The 19,655-nt window shown below is 41.6% G+C and overlaps 1 protein-coding gene across 1 annotated transcript in view; it reads left to right on the top strand.

Moving 5' to 3' along the window:
- Positions 1-1,762: 1,762 nt before the first annotated feature.
- Positions 1,763-19,655, top strand: part of LOC126188649 (trypsin-1-like) — a 136,908-nt gene continuing 119,015 nt past the window's right edge. The window contains exon 1 of the mRNA XM_049930251.1: positions 1,763-1,983. Within this exon, the coding sequence (XP_049786208.1) occupies positions 1,763-1,983 (221 nt within the window). The remainder of the gene's footprint in view (positions 1,984-19,655) is intronic.

Genomic DNA, 19,655 nt, shown 5'->3' with positions numbered 1-19,655 from the left:
TACAAATATTTTATAATGTTCTGTTTTCTTATCCACATGACAACTTGTCGTGAGGTCCAAATTAAAATGAACACATTCCATAACAAAGAGATTTTTAAGGGACGTGAATGGAGAGTTCCATTTCCGTTTTTTTTGTAAATACACTTTGTTTCAGACGTGAAGATGACTGTAGCGTCTGTGGAAATCGATTGTTTGAAACAAATATATCTTTATGCAATCTTAGCTTTTGAATGTTTTTAGCAAGTAAAACATATCGCTTCTTCTGTACTTTCAAAATGAGGAAATTCGATCAGTAACATACTGTGTTATGTTTGTGAGTAATTCTTCAATACCATTACACAGTTGGTCTGATACTCCGTACTCTAAAATTTCGTCCATTACGCTCTTCCACATCTCGGACGTGACCCTCCGGCAAACAGAGGAGAATGACACTCCCCGCTATTTTCCTGAGACGCTCCATCACCCGCCTAGCATTGTAGCTCCCAATGACACACAATTCCACCTTCGGCGCTTTTTCGGACCTCCGAAGAAGATCGGCTCCTGTCCCAACAGATGAGGCACCATGTACTGGCTTAGACGTACTTCTAACATTGGAAAATCCTCAAACCTGTTTTAAAACTTACGGGGACAGTCGTGCAACGGTCCCTCACTTTCGCCTTCCGTCTAGAGATTCGCGACCCCGTCACTGTTCGCCAGTCACCGACAAGTAAATGTCATCCGCCTGGTACGTGCGAACCGGAAGGCGCAGAACCATCACGGATCGCATGCGAAGCTGTGGACTCAAGAGTTCTCGAAGCATTCGTCTCTTTGCCCCAAGGCTAGAGCTGTAGCAGAAAGACTATCGGCCGTAGCGAGTACGGCTTCCAGCTGTTGACTGACAGTGGCTGCTTCTCCAATATCCGTACAGAAAAGGTGTGGTCACTGTTTAAATTTTTATGTATATTATAATTAATGTAACAGAAACGCAATCTACATTCCGCTGCTACACCACTTCTAGTTTATACAACACTCCAAAGTCGGTTCACCGAAAGCTAATGCTAGAAAAATTTACGCAAATAAAAACTTAGAACAAGACATAAGTTTTCACCGTGAAACACACGGCTATAGTTCACTTCTTCGCAACAGTATATGAAAACAGAAAGAAAACTATACGCTGTTTATAAAACAAAAGTTGTTACAACTACAGGGGCGTCCTCTCGGCTCGGCGACTGCCGCTATTTGTCATTCTTTCTATCACATGCTTCCCCACACTTGATTCCCTCTGTAATCACTGCCACACATGTCTCTTAGATGGCAATACTCGCATAGACAAAAACGTAATAAGGGTATTAATTAAGCCAGTCATAAGAAAATTCCGGTAGTTCATGGTGTGGGTTCCTGTAGTCATGTCCTAGTTCATGAACCACGGGCAACGTATGAGTGGCCAAGTAAGTGGTCCCGACAGTCGGGATACCAGTTACTTTGGAATAAGGCTGGGCATCTCGGACATATTCTGAGTTGTGGTCACCTTTGTGCTCATACGGCAAAGACTACCAAATCCACCGGTTAGTCCCTCAACCGTTAGGGGTAAAACTCAATGGGACTCGGGACAAGTAAGGCTAGCAACCTGCTTCCCTGGTACTTTAAATATGATGCTGGCAACAATCAGAGCAAAATGCCTCGGACCTTTGGAGGTGACAGAGTCCCACCTCTAACTGACAAACCAGGGACTCCTAAAATACAACTCTGCAAACAAATGGTAATGAGATGGGGAGCTATAAATATGAATGGGGGCTACTCTGGGAAGAAGGTAGAGCTGGCAGAGGCTGCAAGTAAGATGGGGCTGGATGTTTTAGCTGTTAGTGACATTCGGGTAAGGGGTGAGAAAGAAGAGGAAGTGGGAGAATACAAGGTCTACCTGTCAGGAGTCAAAGCAGGAATACCACAATGGGGTGTAGGGCTTTACATCAGGAAAGAAATGGAACCCAGCGTAGTTGCAATAAGGTATGTAAACGAACGACTGATGTGGATAGATTTGACAGTGTCTAGCAAGAAAATTAGGATTCTGTCAGTATATTGCATTGTGGAGGGACAGATCAAGATAAGATGGATAGTTTTTATGATGCACTCAGTGATGTGGTTGTTAGAGTAAAGGACAAGGACAGTGTTCTGCTCATGGGTGATTTTAATGCCAGGATTGGAAATCGAACAGAAGGGTATGAAAAGGTTATGGGTAAATTTGGAGAGGATATGGAACGGGAAACAACTCTTGGATTTCTGTGCCAGTATGGGCTTAGTAATCACAAACTCCTTTTTTAAACATAAGAACATTCACCGGTATACTTGGGAAGGCAGGGGAACCAGATCTGTCATTGACTATATAATAACAGATCAGGAATTCAGGAAGGCTGTGAGGGACACACATGTATTCAGGGGATTCTTTGATGACACTGATCATTATTTAATCTGCAGCGAAATTGATATTGTGAGGCTGAAAGTGCAGGAGGTCAGGTCCATATGTAGGAGGATAAGGGTGGAAAAACTTCAGGATAAGGAAATCAGGCACAAGTACATAACAGTGGTCTCAGAAAGGTACGAGTTAGTTGAATGTAGTCAATTACAGTCATTGGAAAAGGAATGGACAAGGTACAGGGACACAGTACTAGAAGTGGCCAAAGAATGTCTTGGAACAGTAGTGTGTAAAGGTAGGATGAAGCAAACAGCTTGGTGGAATGACACAGTCAAGGCAGCCTGTAAAAGGAAAAAGAAGGCGTATCAAAAATGGCTACATGCTAGAACTCAGGTAGACAGAGAAAGTTATGTTGAAGAAAGAAACAAACCCAAACAGATAATTGCTGCATCCAAGAAGAAATCTTGGGAAGACTTTGGAAACAGGTTGGAGACTTTGGGTTAAGCTGCTGGAAAACCATTCTGGAGTGTAATTAGCAGTCTTCGAAAGGGAGGTAAGAAGGAAATGACAAGTATTTTGGACAGGTCAGGAAAACTGCTTGTGAAGCCTGTGGATTCCTTGGGCAGATGGAGGGAATATTTTGAAGAGTTGCTCAATGTAGGTGAAAATACGATCAGTAATGTTTCAGATTTCGATGTACAATGGGATAGGAATAAGGATGGAAATAGGATCACATTTGAGGAAGTGGTGAAAATGGTCAATAGATTGTAGTGCAATAAAGCAGCTGGGGTGGATGAAATTAAGTCGGAACTCATCAAATACAGTGGAATGTCAGGTCTTAAATGGCTACACAGGATAATGGAAATGGCCTGGGAGTCTGGACAGGTTCCATCAGACTGGACAAAAGCAGTAATCACACTAATCTTTGAACATGGAAACAGAAAAGATTGTAACAACTACAGAGGTATCTCTTTAATCGGCGTTGTGGGTAAAATCTTCTCAGGTATTGTTGAAAGGAAAGTGCGAGTGTTAGTTGAGGACCAATTGGATGAAAATCAGTGTGGTTTTAGGCCTCTTTGAGGTTGTCAGAACCAGATCTTTAGCTTACGGTAAATAATGGAGAAGTGTTATGAATGAAACAGGGAATTGTATCTATGCTTTATAGATCTAGAAAAGGCATATGACTGGGTTCCTAGGAGGAAGTTATTGTCTGTTCTACGAGATTATGGAATAGGAGGCAAACTTTTGCAAGCAATTAAAGGTCTTTACATGGATAGTCAGGCAGCAGTTAGAGTTGATGGTAAATTGAGTTCATGGTTCAGAGTAGTTTCAGGGGTAAGACAAGGCTGCTACCTGTCTCCACTGTTGATCATATTATATATGTATCATATGTTGAAAACAATAGACTGGCTGGGTGAATTTAAGATGTGTGAACACAAAATAAGCAGTCTTGCATATGCGGATGACTTAGTTGCGATGTCAGATTCGATTGAAAGTTTGCAAAGTAATATTTCAGAGCTAGATCATAAATGTAAGGACTATGGTATGAAGATTAGCATCTCCAAAACGAAAGTAATGTCAGTGGGAAAGAGATATAAACGGATTGAGTGCCACATAGGAGGAACAAAGTTAGAACAGGTGGACAGTTTCACGTACTTAGGATGCATATTCTCACAGGATGGCAACATAGTGAAAGAACTGGAAGCGAGGTGTAGCAAAGCTAATGCAGTGAGTGCTCAGCTACGATCTACTCTCTTCTGCAAGAAGGAAGTCAGTACCAAGACTAAGTTATCTGTGCACCGTTCAATCTTTTGACCAACTTTGTTGTATGGGAGCGAAAGCTGGGTGGATTCAGGGTACCTTATCAATAAGGTTGAGGTAACGGATATGAAAGTAGCTAGGATGATTGCAGGTACTAGTAGATGGGAACAATGGCAGGAGGGTGTCCACAATGAGGAAATCAAAGAAAAACTGGGAGTGAACTCCATAGATGTAGCAGTCAGGGCGAACAGGCTTAGATGGTGGGGTCATGTTACACGCATGGGAGAAGCAACGTTACCCAAGAGACTCATGGGTTCAGCAGTAGAGGGTAGGAGGAGTCGGGGCAGTCCAACGAGAAGGTACCTGGATTCAGTTAAGAATGATTTTGAAGTAATAGGCTTAACATCAGAAGAGGCATCAATGTTAGCACGGAATAGGGGATCATGGAGGAATTTTATAAAGGGGACTCTGCTCCAGACTGAACGCTGAAAGGCATAATCAGTCTTAAATGATGATGATGATGATGATAATGATAAGAAAATTCCATAATCATTAATGTATCTATCCTTACGTTATTAACGACAATAATAATAATAATAATAATTAATGCTTATGTGCAAACCATATTGTAATGTCAGGGTGGCCCTCATCCTGTCAGGTGAAATAATTGTATAAATAAATAACAAATATGTAAATATCCAATGGTGAGTTTCGTACAAGACTCTGTAACTTAATATTAACACAATATGACTGGGAAATATTGCAATAATTTCTCGTAACTTATGGTTAAACGTTACAAATGTAATATACCGTCTGGTAAAAAAATGTGAAGCGTCCAGAAGAGAAGGAGCAAACGAAATGAGACTATACGGCTTCGGGGAGTGTGTGATGTTATTTCAGTAATAACGAAACAGAGTTGCATTTGCAAAGAATTTGGCAGGATGAGCTCACTTATCAGTATGAACTAGCAGTCCCTCTGGCCTAAACGCACAGATTCGACTGGGAGGGGTGTCATGAACCTCTTATGTGCTCCCCTGAGGCAAGCTGTCCTACAACTCATAATTTTTAATTTGGCTGGAGCTCACATAAGACTAAGGTCGAAATTTGGATCGTATAACAGTAAAATGAAAGTCAAATGGCAGCAGCATCATAAAAAAATTATCCTCCAACTGTAGTAACTGTTCCGTGACATCCCAGCTACTGGCACTGAGACGGAGTTGAAGTCCAAGTGCTGCACTGAGTAGAGGTACCGATGTCGGTCAGTGAGGCATGCCACGAAGTCGGCGATCCAAAACATTCCAGAGGCTTTCTACAGGATTCAGGTCAGGACTCTGTGCAGGCCAGTCCATTGCAGCGCCGGCTGGTGTGGCCGTGCGGTTCTAAGCGCGTCAGTTTGGAACTGCGTGACCGCTACGGTCGCAGGTTCGAATCCTGCCTTGGGCATGGATGTGTGTGATGTCCTTAGGTTAGTTAGGCTTCAGTAGTTCTAAGTTCTAGGGGACTGATGACCTCAGTAGTTAAGTCCCATAGTGCTCAGAGCCATTTGAACCATTTGAAGTCCATTGCAGCGATGTTATTGTCGTGTAACGACTCCGCCACATGCCGTGCATTATGAATAGATGCCCGATCACATTGAAAGTTGCAATCGACGTCCTCGAATTGCTCTTCAGCAGTGGTAAGCAAGAACGTGCTTAAAACATCAATGTAGGCCTGTGCTGTGGTAGTGCCACACAAAACAACAAGGGAAGCAAGCCCCCTCCATGAAAAACACAACAATACCATAACACCGCCTCCTCCGAATTTTACTGTTGGCACTCCACATGCTGGCAGACGATGTTCACCTGGCATTCGACATACCCACCCAGATCTGCCATCGGGCCGGCCGGTGTGGCCGAGCGGTTCTAGGCGCTACAGTCTGGAACCGCGCGAACGCTACGGTCACAGGTTCGAATCCTGCCTCGGGCATGGATGTGTGTCATGTCCTTAGGTTATTTAGGTTTAAGTAGTTCTAAGTTCTAGGGGAGTGATGACCTCAGAAGTTAAGTCCCATAGTGCTCAGAGCAATTTGAACCATTTGAACCTGCCATCGGATCGCCACATTGTGTACCATGATTCGTCACTCCAAGCAACGATTTTCACTGTTCAATCGTCCAATTTTTATGCTCCTTACACCAAGTGAGGCGTCATTTAGCATTTAGTGGCGTGATTTGTGGCTTATGAGCAGCCGCTCGACCATGAAATCAAACTTTTCTCACTTCACGCCTGACTGTCACAGTACTTGCAGATGATCCTGATGCAGTTTGGAATTCCTGTGTGCCGGTCTGGATGGATGTCTGCCTATTACACATTACGACGCTCTTCAACTGTCGGCGGTCTCTGTCGCTCAGCAGACGAGGTTTGCCTGTATGCTTTCGTGCTGTACGAGTCCCTTCACGTTTCCACTTCACTATCCCATCGGAAACAGTAGTTCTAATGATGTTTGGGAGTGTGGAAATCTCGCGTACAGACGTGTGACACAAGTGGTATCCAATCACCTGACCACGTTCGAAGTCCGTGAGTTCCGTGGAGCGCACCATTCTTCTCTCTCACGATGTCTAATGACTACTGAGGTCACTGATATGGAGTACCTGGCAGTAGGTTGCAGCACAATGCATCTAATATAAAATATGCATGTTTTTGGGGGTGTCCGGAAACTTTTTATCACATAGTGTATCTCGTCGTTCCTTAGTACCTCCGTATCCCACTTCATTGCGTATAGATTATTCCTGACTAATCTCTTAGACTTCAGCCTACTCTTCATCACTACTAAATTGTGATTTAAGTCTATATCTTCTAATGTGTACGCCCTACATTCCAGTATGTGATTTCGGAATCTCTGTCTGTGCATGACGTAATCTAAATGAAATCTTTCCATATCACCAGTCCGTTTCCTAGTATACCTCCTACTCTTCTGATTCCTGTTCAGAGCATTCGCTACTACTAGCTGAAATTTATTAGAGAACTCAGTTTTTCTCGTCTCTCATTCCTTGTTCCAAGTCCATATTCTCCTGTAACGTTTTCTTCTCACTCCATCCCCTAAAACTGCAGTCCAGTCCCCCACTAGTATTAGATTTTCATCTCTCTTTTCGTATTGTATTACCCTTTCAATATCATCATATCCATTATCTATCTCTTCATCTTCAGCTTGCGACGTCGGCATGTATACTTGGTCGATTCAGATAAGAATAACCCTATCACTGAATTGTTCACAGTTACATACTCTCTGCCCTATCTTCCTATTCATAACGAATCCTACTCCCGTTATACTGTTTTCTGCTGCTGTTGATGTTACTCAATACTCATCTGATCATCTGACCAGAAATCCTTATCTTCTTTCCATTTCACTTCCCTGACCCCTACTAAATCTAGATTGGGCCTTTAAATTTCCATTTTTAGATTTTCCTGCTTCCCTACCACATTCAAACTTCAGATATTCCAGCCCCCGACACGTAGAACGTTGTCCTTTCGTTGATTATGCAATCGTTTCTTCATGGTCACCTCGCACTTGGCAGTCCCCTCCCGAAGATCCTAATGGAGGACTATTCCGGAATGTTTTGCCAATGAAGAGATCATCATGACACTCTGTCAATTACAGGCGACATGTCCTATGGACACGCGCATGCGTCTTTAATGTAGTGGTTTCAATTGCCTTCTGCATCCTCATGCCGTTGATCACTGCTGATTCTTTCGCCTTTAGTTTCTCAGCCCAAGGGCAAGAGGGTGCCCTGAAACTCTGTCCGCTCCTCCGCCTTCTTTGACAAGGCCGTTTACTTCTTAGGCCGGAAGTCTTCGGCCTTGCGCCGTCCCAGCGAAAACTGTGTCTTAAAGTCATTAACAAAATAACTTGGAACTAGAAGTGTATCTCGCGATGAAATAAATGTAAGTGAACCTTATGTCTTTCACGGACCGCAAAAGCCGGGGTAAAATTTTCCTTTTTTATAGCAAATATTAAATTTAATATTAGTATCAAGGAATAAACTCCTTAAATGTAATAACTTCTACGCAGTTAATAAGGGAGGAGAACGCTCCTAGATTGTTCTTCCTCCCCCCCCCCACCCTCCCTCCTCACTCTTCGCTTGTCTCTAGTAAAAGGGAACAGACATATTGTACCACGAAAATAATGTAAGCATTTGTACTGTTACCCTTGTTACTATAGCACGTTACAGTTTATATATGAGTTATTTCCATGTAGTACAGTGAGCCCTCTCTCATGTTCCTTGCAATGAATTAACTTCTCTTAAAACGTTTACACCTCCACAATTTTAGCGGCCGCTGCTCCAACGGACACCATTACGCGTCGGCCTGAAAAGCGAAATCATAGCGGAAGCGCAGAGATGGTTCTCTTTCACATTTAACAAATATTTTTTCGCAGCAATGAGACACAGTGGAGAACAACATTAGTTTTAAGATTTTACTTTTCAGCTTACGCCGAGAGCCAGTATTCGATTACCACAGCCTGAATATGATAGTAAGAGAAGTTTCTTTAGTGTTGTGTGGGTTTACATAATTTCAATATTTGGGTCCACGCTCTTAAAGTACAAATATGCCGAGGCTAATTATAATACTGTTATATTTTCATTTTCAAGTAATGTTCTTGGACGTAAATCAGTCCATTATGTTTGATGATTTTACTACTCAGTTGCGAGTTACGTAAAAGTAGAAACAATATTTAAATAATTTTCTAAAATAGTTAAATAACATGAAACTCAAAACTCAAAGTGTATATTTAAATCTCCTAGAATGGTAGATTTCAAGTAAAAATCATTTTAAAATTTTTAAAAGGAACACTCTGTTACACTGACACGTCTTTTTAGGGACACCGAACAAATGAGAAAAATAAAAATAAATAAATAAATAAATATACTCCTACGGAAGAGCCACCTCAGCCGCCAATCCCCAATATTAGTCTAAATTTAAGCAGTGGCTGGTCTCGAGACTGGGACCGAAGACGTTTTGATTATGAATCAAAGACGCTACCCCTAGACTTCGGGCCCCTCCCTTGATCAGCCTTAACGTCTGTTATCTTCCTGTTCATCCTGTTCAGTTATTTATCTCTTGAATATACTTTGCAATACCATGGAAGAGACCCATGTACTTCAGTTCCCAAGCCACTACAACCCCCCCCCCCCTTCGCCCCGCCCGACCAACCCGGAATGTAACCAAACCACTTTTCGTTCGTTGTTGTTTACATTCTATTTACAAAATTTATCTATACAATAGCAATAACATTCGATTAACTACAGGTCATAAGAGTCACTAAAGATATATGGCACACTTATATGTGTGTGTAATATTAACACAGCAACGTAATGCACTTAAAAATGATGTTGTTGTTGTTGTGGTCTTCAGTCCTGAGACTGGTTTGATGGAGCTCTCCATGCTAGTCTATCCTGTGCAAGCTTCTTCATCTCCCAGTACCTACTGCAACCTACATCCTTCTGAATCTGCTTAGTGTATTCATCTCTTGGTCTCCCTCTTAGATTTTTATCCTCCACGCTGCCCTCCAATAATAAATTTGTGATCCCTTGATGCCTCAGAACATGTCCCACCAACCGATCCCTTCTTCTGGTCAAGTTGTGCCACAGACTTCTCTTCCCCCCAATCCTATTCAATACTTTCTCATTAGTTATGTGATCTACCCATCCAATCTTCAGCTTTCTTCTGTAGCACCACATTTCGAAAGCTTCTATTCTCTTCTTGTCCAAACTATTTATCGTCCATGTTTCACTTCCATACATGGCTACACTCCATACAAATACTTTCAGAAATGACTTCCTCACACTTAAATATATACTCGATGTTAACAAATTTCTCTTCTTCAGAAACGCTTTCCTTGCCATTGCCAGTCTACATTTTACATACTCTCTACTTCGACCATCATCAGTTATTTTGCTCCCGAAATAGCAAAACTCCTTTACTACTTTAAGTGTCTCATTTCCTAATCTAATCCCCTCAGCATCACCAGACTTAATTAGACTACATTCCATTATCCTCGTTTTGTTTTTGCTGATGTTCATCTTATATCCTCCTTTCAAGACCCTATCCATTCCGTTCAACTGCTCTTCCAAGTCCTTTGCTGTCTCTAACAGAATTACAATGTCATCGGTGAACCTCAAAGTTTTTATTTCTTCTCCATGGATTTTAATACTTACTCCGAATTTTTCTTTTGTTTCCTTCACTGCTTGCTCAATATACAGATTGAATAACATCAGGGAGAGACTACAACCTTGTCTCACTCCCTTCCCAAACACTGCTTCCCTTTCATGTCCCTCGACTCTTATAACTGCCATCTGGTTTCACTACAAATTGTAAATAGCCTTTCGCTCCCTGTATTTTACCCCTGCCACCTTTAGAATTTGAGAGAGAGTATTCCAGTCAACATTGTCAAAATCTTTCTCTCAGTCTACAAATGCTAGAAACGTAGGTTTGCCCTTCCTTAATCTAGCTTCTAAGATAAGTCGTAGCGTCAGTATTGCCTCACGTGTTCCAACATTTCTACGGAATCCAAACTGATCATCCCCGAGGTCGGCTTCTACTAGTTTTTCCATTCGTCTGTAAAGAATTCGCGTTAGTATTTTGCAGCTGTGACTTATAGTCAACATCTGCTTTCTTTGGGATTGAAATTATTATATTCTTCTTGACGTCTGAGGGGTATTTCGCCTGATTCATACATCTTGCTCACCAGATGGTAGAGTTTTGTCAGGACTGGCTCTCCCAAGGCCGTCAGTATTTCCAATGGAATGTTGTCTACTCCGGGGACCTTGTTTCGACTCAGGTCTTTCAGTGATCAGTCAAACTCTTCATGCAGTATCATGTCTCCCATGTTAAAATTCAAAATTTGTATACCCGAAGAATTAAGCCTGACATCACTTTCGTGCGATATGGACTTAATGTGTTTTGAAAAGAAATAAAAGATAGAACTTATAAACTTTAATTCCGCGAGTAGATATGGCACTACTATATATATGTGCAAGGAAAACGACCTATATTCTTCACTTAATACTTACGCAAACATCTTAAATTTGTACAAAACCTTCATCTAGAGTGTGCGGAAACCGGCCGTTAGGATTTTTTTTGTTATTTTTCTTCGAGAAACATGTTGAAACAAGCGAAACCTTCAATAGATATGATGAAACAAGCTCTAAATAACTTTCTTACTGTGTAATATTAACTTAATTGACAGTTATTACAAAATTAAGTACTTCTCTTCACGATCTCAATATTCAAGCATGTGCAGTCTCCTCCAGGGCTGCCAATCTGACCATATCCGCAGATCAGGTTTGTTTACTTCGTACACTCTGAGTCAGTCTGTTTTAGAAGATCCTGGGTTCAAAAACTTTTAATTCCCTCCACTTTAGCAAGCCAGTCTTTAACTTTTGTTTTCTTTTTGTTTTTTGAGTTTTCTCCTCTGAAACTCAAACAAGGATTTAATCATCACCTGGTACAACTTCTCGGTGACAATTTCCACTTCTTTGAAAGGTCTAACACCCGATCAAATTGTGAAAACAGCTTACATCGGTTCCAACCCCAATCTCTTGGTACGTGTGGTCTTGTCATGTCCCTCAGTTTTTGTTTCATTTTGTCCTGCCAGCCGGAGTGGCCGAGCGGTTCTAGGCGCTACAATCTGGAACCGCACGGCCACTACGGTCGCAGGTTCGATTTCTGCCTCGGGCATGGATGTGTGTGTTGTCCTTAGGTTAGTTAGGTTTAAGTAGTTCTAAGTTCTAGGGGACTGATGACCTCCGAAGTTAAGTCCCATAGTGCTCAGAGCCATTTGACCCATTTTAGCCATTTTGTCCTGTGTTCTCCAATTTCGTCCCACGAGAATTGGGATTTATTCGGTCAGCACCACAGAGTTCCAAACGGTACAAAGCTAATCACTCAGGAAGGTCGCCCCGTATTCGTTGGGGCTCTGTTAACGACACATCATCCCATGTGACACGCACCCTCCGGCATGGATTGCATCACACATTGACTTGGATTTAATACGTTGATTTTCGATAGTTATATTCAGTTAATCTTTTCCTTTTCATGACTGGTTTATATATTTCATCTTATATGCTAGGGTTTGTCTTCCAAATATGTCGTGATGGGAGGTGAAACTGTCCATAGAATCTCGATGGGTCTGTCGTACAATTTCTCTTGCGTTATTTCGCTTTTGTTTCAACAGAGTTGACTTTTTAGACTCATAATATCGTATTAAGATGTTGAAATAAGCAGTACATAATTTAATGTGTTTGCGTATTGAAAAAGAATGGTTAATTTTGATTCATATAAAAATAAATAGCAAAATACAATTCAATAATAAGTACGCGGTTTAGATATAGCTACTTGCGTCTTTGATGTAACAAACCACAAACCACTTCAGTCATTTGATTCCCATAAATTCTCGGTAAGTACGTTACATTGCCCACCTAAACTATTACAAGACAAAACCAACAGATGAAGCTCGTAGATTTTAACTACGCTGTATCTTCACATAATTTTGTTGGAAAAGTGAAATATGTGGGCATGCTTAGCACAGCTACCCTTATGATGTTGAGGCAGTCGCTCTGATTGATTCACCTTAATTCACTGCAGCAATTAATCATCATTCTTTAATTACCTACGAAAACCCATTTCATGACACAGTAGTATTCGAAGATGGAAGAAATATTCCACATAATGAAGAGCCTACACAACGCAAAATTTGCAGAATTTGTAAGAATGTTTGACTTAAGTCTCTTGAGACGTGGTTAACAATTATAGGTCCTATACGACATTTTTGAAGCAAATATAAGCATGAAATTGATTTCATAAAGCCTTTAAAATTTCCGTGAGAAATATAGAGAAGAGTCAACAAACTATGTTACCTCCTCCGTTAGCGACCACATTCCTATGATACAGAATACGTTTTACACGTCTGTTTAGTAGCGCATAGATGCAAATGGTTTCTTTTTGTTTCAATTTCGACGTGGGAGCCATGATCGTCATTACAGGCTCCACCAAGTCAAGCACCGACTCTGTCATCATTCAAAACAGCTATGACAATTTGGAACTCACGAATGATATCACACTACTCAAGGTAAGCTCTCCCGTGCCCGCCCGATTGGCCGTGCGGTCTAACGCACTGCTTTCCGGGCGGGAAGGCATGCTGGTCCCCGGCACGAATCCGCCCGGCGTATTAGTGTCGAGGCCCGGTGTGCCGGCCAGTCTGTGGACGGTTTTTAAGGCGGTTTTCCATCTGCCTCGGCGAATGCAGGGTGGTTCACCTTATTTCGCCTCAGTTGCACTATGTCGGCGAATGCTGCACAAACACTTCCTTCACGTACGCATACACCATACTTACTCTACCACGCAAACATTGGGGTTACACTCGTCTGGTGTGAGACGTTCCTTGGAGGGGTCCACTGGGGGCCGAACCGCCCAATAACCCTGGGTTCGGTGTGAGGCGGCAGTGGAGTGAGTGGACTGCTGTAGCCTGTTGTGGGGTTGTGCACCACTGAGGGCTACGGCGGGGACGAAGCCTCTGTGTCATTTCTAGGTCCCCATTTCCATGCAATACAATACAAGAAGATCTCTAATGACAGATGTTGGTGAGGTCGACATGTACAACACCAACTTCTGATGGTTTTCAAGCGACTAGAATCGTCAAACAATTCTCAGGGGTGATCAACAAAACAAAGGAAACATTGCTTAACATGTCTTATGTGATCAACAAAACAAAGGAAACATTGCTTAACATGTCTTATTTTTTACTATCAGCCACCTATTGGCTATTAAGAACAGTCCCGAAATTTCCTGATCCTTAGTACACTTTTGAGCTTTTCTCCCTGTGATAGAAATTAAATATATCTTCTTACTCCATTTTATTTTTTATGTATTGTAGCCTTTTCTGAAATTACAAAATTAATTAGGAAAATTAAGGTTTTAGCACATGCGAAAACATGTTTTAAGGTAAAACATGATCATGTACATACCTGGGAACCAATGGCGTATCGCAATTGAAAAGGGTTGAAATCGAGAAAATCTCGACAATACTGTATTTAATCATCTATCTGTTACATTATTGTTTTACTGGCACACACCAATATTCAATAAATGAAATCAAATCACGCAAAAGTATTTTCAAATACCAGTTTCGAGTTTAATATATTTCCAAACAGAAGCTGGAGAATAAGGCAAATTTCCACTTTAAAGGAAGGTAATACTGTTCCAAGCTGAAAGAACCATAGTTTATCTGAAAGGGTCATATGTTCTGTGGTAAAATACTTTCTTTTGTTTCAGGCTGCAGTCAGTGACAGATTTGCGAGGCCATTTGCTATATAGGTATGCTGAGCTGCACAGCTTTACTGTACCTTCTACAGCATAAAGTGCAAGGAGACGAAGAGCTACCAAAAACTTGTCTACAGCTGTGACTTCGAAAAATTATCTAAAGATAGTTAGACTGTTTTAGGTAATGAGGGAGACTCTGCTGCTGTTTATTAAATGATCTCCTACGGTTATTTGCCGCATTCAGTAAAATAACGAAGAAACGTCATTTGGAATTCCTTGTATTAATACAAATGAATTAAAATTTATCATAATACAGTTACGTCATTTTAACGAAATAAAGTATCCCAAATTGTCACAAATTTGGGGTTGTCTGCTACAGATTGATTGTACCTTAGCGGTAAAGTGTTTGAACTCCAGACCTGGTTGTCGCAATGATGGCGAAGAGTTCCATCGTACGCTGCAGATTCTGTTGGAACAAGGATTGCTGGTCTCGAAAACATAAATCTGATACCTCTGTGTCATCCGTTAAGTGAAAATCATTTATTCTAAATGACAATAATCGAGTGAATTTACAAAGATCATTCTGAAGCACTGAATTAACCGTCAGACTGTTGCCAATCCTACGTTAAGCCAGCAACATGCAGAATACGTCTGCTCAGTCAACGTGTTTCTTGAGCTGACTAGAACTGGGGAAGCTCACGTTTCAAAGATGCGGCGGCAGTGGCTACCTCCACGTTGACTGGAGCAGGAAAACCTACTATAGCCCAAGCATTCGCATTTCTGTAACTACGATCTGGATCTAAAACGGAGTTACGAATACCATCCAGACAATCCAGCTGCAACTCGAACTCCATAAATAGACACCAGGGTAAAGTATTTGGGTAGCTGTCCTTTCCAGCAGCTGTTTTAGCTGGGTTAGTTTTTCAGCCTTCAATGAACAGCACACTGCAAAATCTCAGTCACTGGAGTGATTGGCTTTTCAGCATTACTAAACGCTATTAACATTATGAGTAAATAACATTCGTTTAACATGATACCTGCAATCAGTTTTCCTTATAACCACTTTCATTGGCACCACCCCTAATCTATTACAACTCAAACAAAAAGACAATATAACACTGATTACAAAACACGAAAATCTACAAAAAAGGTACATAAGCTGAGAATAACATACAGCTTCAAGAAAAATAGGACTGCAAAGCAAGTCAAAGAGTGCAGTGCAAGTTCGATTTTGGTTATTAAGAGAATGAGAAACAAGGAAAAAAATTGCCGAGAGTAATTTTTCGACCCGACATTTGCAGAAAAACTGTCATTTATTCTATATAATCGATACGGATCAGAAATATCGCCTATTCGTAACGATTACTACATACTTGTAGGTGATGCTTTGTCAATAAAAGCGAAAAGCGCGTTGATGAATGTCCTTTCCAATTTTCAGGCTACTCAAGATAGACAGGAACCAAAGTAACAAGAATAGGTTACCCTAGATGAGTGTAGGACAGAATTCCTGTTCAGTAACTCGAAGATGGCGCTAACGTTGCTGTCTCTGGACCATAGGCTCTAGGGTTCCATTCTCTTCCGTGTCGGGGATTTTCGACGTCCGGGGACTGGGTATTTATGTTGTCCTCGTCATTTCATCATCATTCAGAGAAAGTAGCGAGAGTGGACAGTGAAACAATTGGGAAATTGCACGGGCGCTGATAACGACGCAGCCGAGCGCCCCACAAACCAAATGTCATCATCATTATCAACGGAATTAGCGCGTTTTGCTCCTAGTTTATTTCTCGGTTGTTCCATACTAAAAACACTCTAGGCTTTCAAAACATTCATATGAGTATTATTTATGTGTAATTGTTAAAACAGACTTCTGTATTTGCGAGTCTCCCCCGTCGGAGGTTCAAGTCCTCCCTCGGGCATGGGTGTGTGTGTTGTCCTTAGCGTAAGTTAATTTAAATTAGATGAAGTAGTATGTAAGCCTTTGGACCGATGACCTGAGTAGACTGGTTCCATAGTCCTTACCACAAATTTCCAAATTTTTGCTTCTGTGTTAAATATCACGGAGGTTGCGGCTGAATCTGACTCAGTGGAAAAAGCTAATTATAATTTAATTTCAATTAGGGAATTATGGGAAAGGACTAATAGTTCATGTAGTAGTCGAAATTTTAAGACGATTGCAGTGTTATAAAATTGCAGTTGAGAGCGGCATTAGCGTATTCAATAAAATGATCAGGAGCGCAAGCAGGAATAATTCAAGGAGATTAGTCATAGATATTTAAAACGAGAGGCAAAATGCCTTTGAAACCTAATCATTCAGCTGAATTTATAAATTGCAGTTATCCATAACAAAAGGAAATAATATCTGGCACATTATCAATCACATGATTCTCTGAGTCGTTACCAGTTGTTTAGATAGTGGCAGCTATGAGATAAACGGAACTGGCAGGCAGCCTTAGATGCGACGAAGAGCATTAATGCATTTTAAAGGACGGTGGTCGTTCTGTTGTCGGCGAAGATGACGGGGCGCTGGCGTCGGTTAGTGGCGTCCCGTAGCTGCGTGAAGGCTGGCGGATCTGCTGCAGATGGAGGGCCTCATTTCTCGTGGACTGGCGGCCCGTGTGCGGCGGTCAGAGGCTGTCCTCGGCTGCAACCGAGGCTGCATGTCAGGCTCAGACGCCCACCAGGAAGTTTCGCTGTTGCCGTCTCGATCACAATGTCCCTGAAGGCGATCTCCTCGCTTCTTCCAGAGCTTTCTCCGTGGGCCTGGCCGTACAATGGTTCAAATGGCTCTGAGCACTATGGAATTTAACATCTCAGGTCATCAGCTCCCTAGAATTTAGAACTACTTAAACCTAACTAACCTAAGGACATCACACACACCCATGCCCGAGGTAGGATTCGAACCTGCGACCGTAGCAGTCGAGCGGTTCCAGAATGAACCGCCTAGAACCGCTCGGCCACCAGCGGCCGGCCACACATTGGATCGGCTGGCTCATAATCTTCTTCTAACCAATCACATTTCTGTTCTCTATCATTGTTAAACATTTTTGCACAGCCCATAATTTCGAAATTCTTACGGTATGAATGGAGGACCACACGCTGGGGTAAAATTCTTACACTGGACAAGTTCCACGTCGCCACTGAAGGACAAGTGTCCTGTCTCCCGTTCTTTTGTCACCTCCTTCTCCTCCTCTAACATCTTATTCTATTTTAGTGCGTTCTTTCCCCACACTTCCTCTCAGCAAGAGAGCATACGTAAAAGCTAAGAAGCTTATTCAAACAAGTGTTCTTTCCCTTAGGAAACGAAATATCGGAAATTTCAATTAGAGACTCACATCATGTGGCAGCATCCAACTGCCCCTTACTTTGATACCCTGAGCCTTCTATTCAACAACACAAGATATCGTTCTGGTGTACATTAGGGTGGATGAACCATAGTGGAACGGACATCTCTCTTCGGTCCGTTGACTGCCTGACTATAGCTCACTTAATAGGGGGGATGTGGTACGGTACACACTTTTCAGGTAGATCCTGCGCACATCAGCTTAGCTCCTGATAAATTGTTCATCTGGTCTTGGCTAACTAAAACGTTGAGGGTCACAAAAATAGGGCGAAACTAGAAGGTCAAACAGACATGGATGCTAGACATCTCACTCTTTACCCCAGCATGGTATAACTTCTAAATGTTGAACACTGGTAAAGCAACGAAATAAGATGAAGTGAGTTCACGATCAAATTTAAGCAACTTCTTCTGTTAGCATTCTAGTTTTGAAATCGCCCCTACTCGGCTAACAAACGGCAAATGCGAATCTTTGAAGATCTTTTAGAGTCGCTTTACACATTTACTTTTTTAATTCGAGGTCACAATTCGGCGCGCCCACCACCCGATATTATCGTCGCTGCAGTCCCGTTGAGATACAGAATGTGATCTCATTACGTGATGGAATTATAGCATTATTGGGAAAATTTGTAGTCTGATCCAGATCAACTCCTTTCGCCTTTGTATTGACGAAATGGTTCGCATAAGGCTCATCAGTCTCTCTTTGACTGGCAACGTGTGGATAAAAAGGTCATCACTATTTTAAACATTTTGTGGCTTTGCGCTAAGCAGCCGTGTATGCAATTATATAAAATGTAACAGTCAGCCAACCGGTTGCACACAATTTTTAAAACCACATTACCCGGGTTTCGATAGCTCAAAGACTATATTCCTCAGAATGGTAAAAATTACCTAGAAAAATATGTAAGGCACAGGTAATGTACAACAAGTAGTTAAATATGTGAAAATTGTCAAATGAAAACCAGAAAACTGTACTTACATGAACTCAAATGACATCTTTAAAATTGTCAGCTACAGAGCTATCGTTGAAACACATGGTTTTATTCATGAGCCAAAAATATAGGTCATAATTAAAAAGACAGTGATCACAGAATAATACAATCAGTGTTGCAAGCGGCGGCACAAGTTAACTGCTGTATTCGGCTAAGGCCGGCACATCCTCAACCCAAGAGGCATCAGACTAAACGGCATGTAATCCGACACTGCCATGAGATGGACACAAGGATTACTAGCGCCATCTAGTAACAAAATTGCAAACCTATAAACGTCTACGTTAAGAGTCCCGAAAAGGACCACGCACTTACCAAACAGTTCTAAGAATATATAGCACTTAATTCCTAATAAAACCCTGTACCTGATGAATTAACAATCTATTCCAAATGGCTTTAATGTAGAAGACTTAAATGAGTACAACTTGAAACACTCAGAAATACTGTAGGAAACACAGCCTCATCTCTAACAACACAAACGGTAGAACAAGGTAGTAACCGCTTATGTTGGTTTGTAGTGGGAATTTACACATGTGATTCTAAAATCATTCACTGCACTGAAGTAGGCACCAAGAAACGTCATGTGTCCTACGTAGAACTCTCTTTTGTACTGTATTTGCAGATGACCTGTTTCTGCCGGGTAATGGGCGGTTCACTACCACGAAAGACAGACATGTAAGCAAGAACCGGATCGATTCTGCACCCACGACTGTATCGTTTGTCTGGTCTGCCACATAGCATTCAAATGGTTTGCAGTAGTTTCCCGATTCAGGTTGTGAGAATACTGTTCTCGTTCCACACATCCGAAAAGCGACAAGCTCACAAGCAGAACAGTAATATGCACAGAACAGCATTTACACAATTCGCAGGCAGTATGAATACACGA

The sequence above is a fragment of the Schistocerca cancellata genome, chromosome 5 (assembly GCF_023864275.1).
Source record: "Schistocerca cancellata isolate TAMUIC-IGC-003103 chromosome 5, iqSchCanc2.1, whole genome shotgun sequence".
Taxonomy (NCBI): domain Eukaryota; kingdom Metazoa; phylum Arthropoda; class Insecta; order Orthoptera; family Acrididae; genus Schistocerca; species Schistocerca cancellata.
This window is presented reverse-complemented; position numbering and strand designations above follow the sequence as displayed.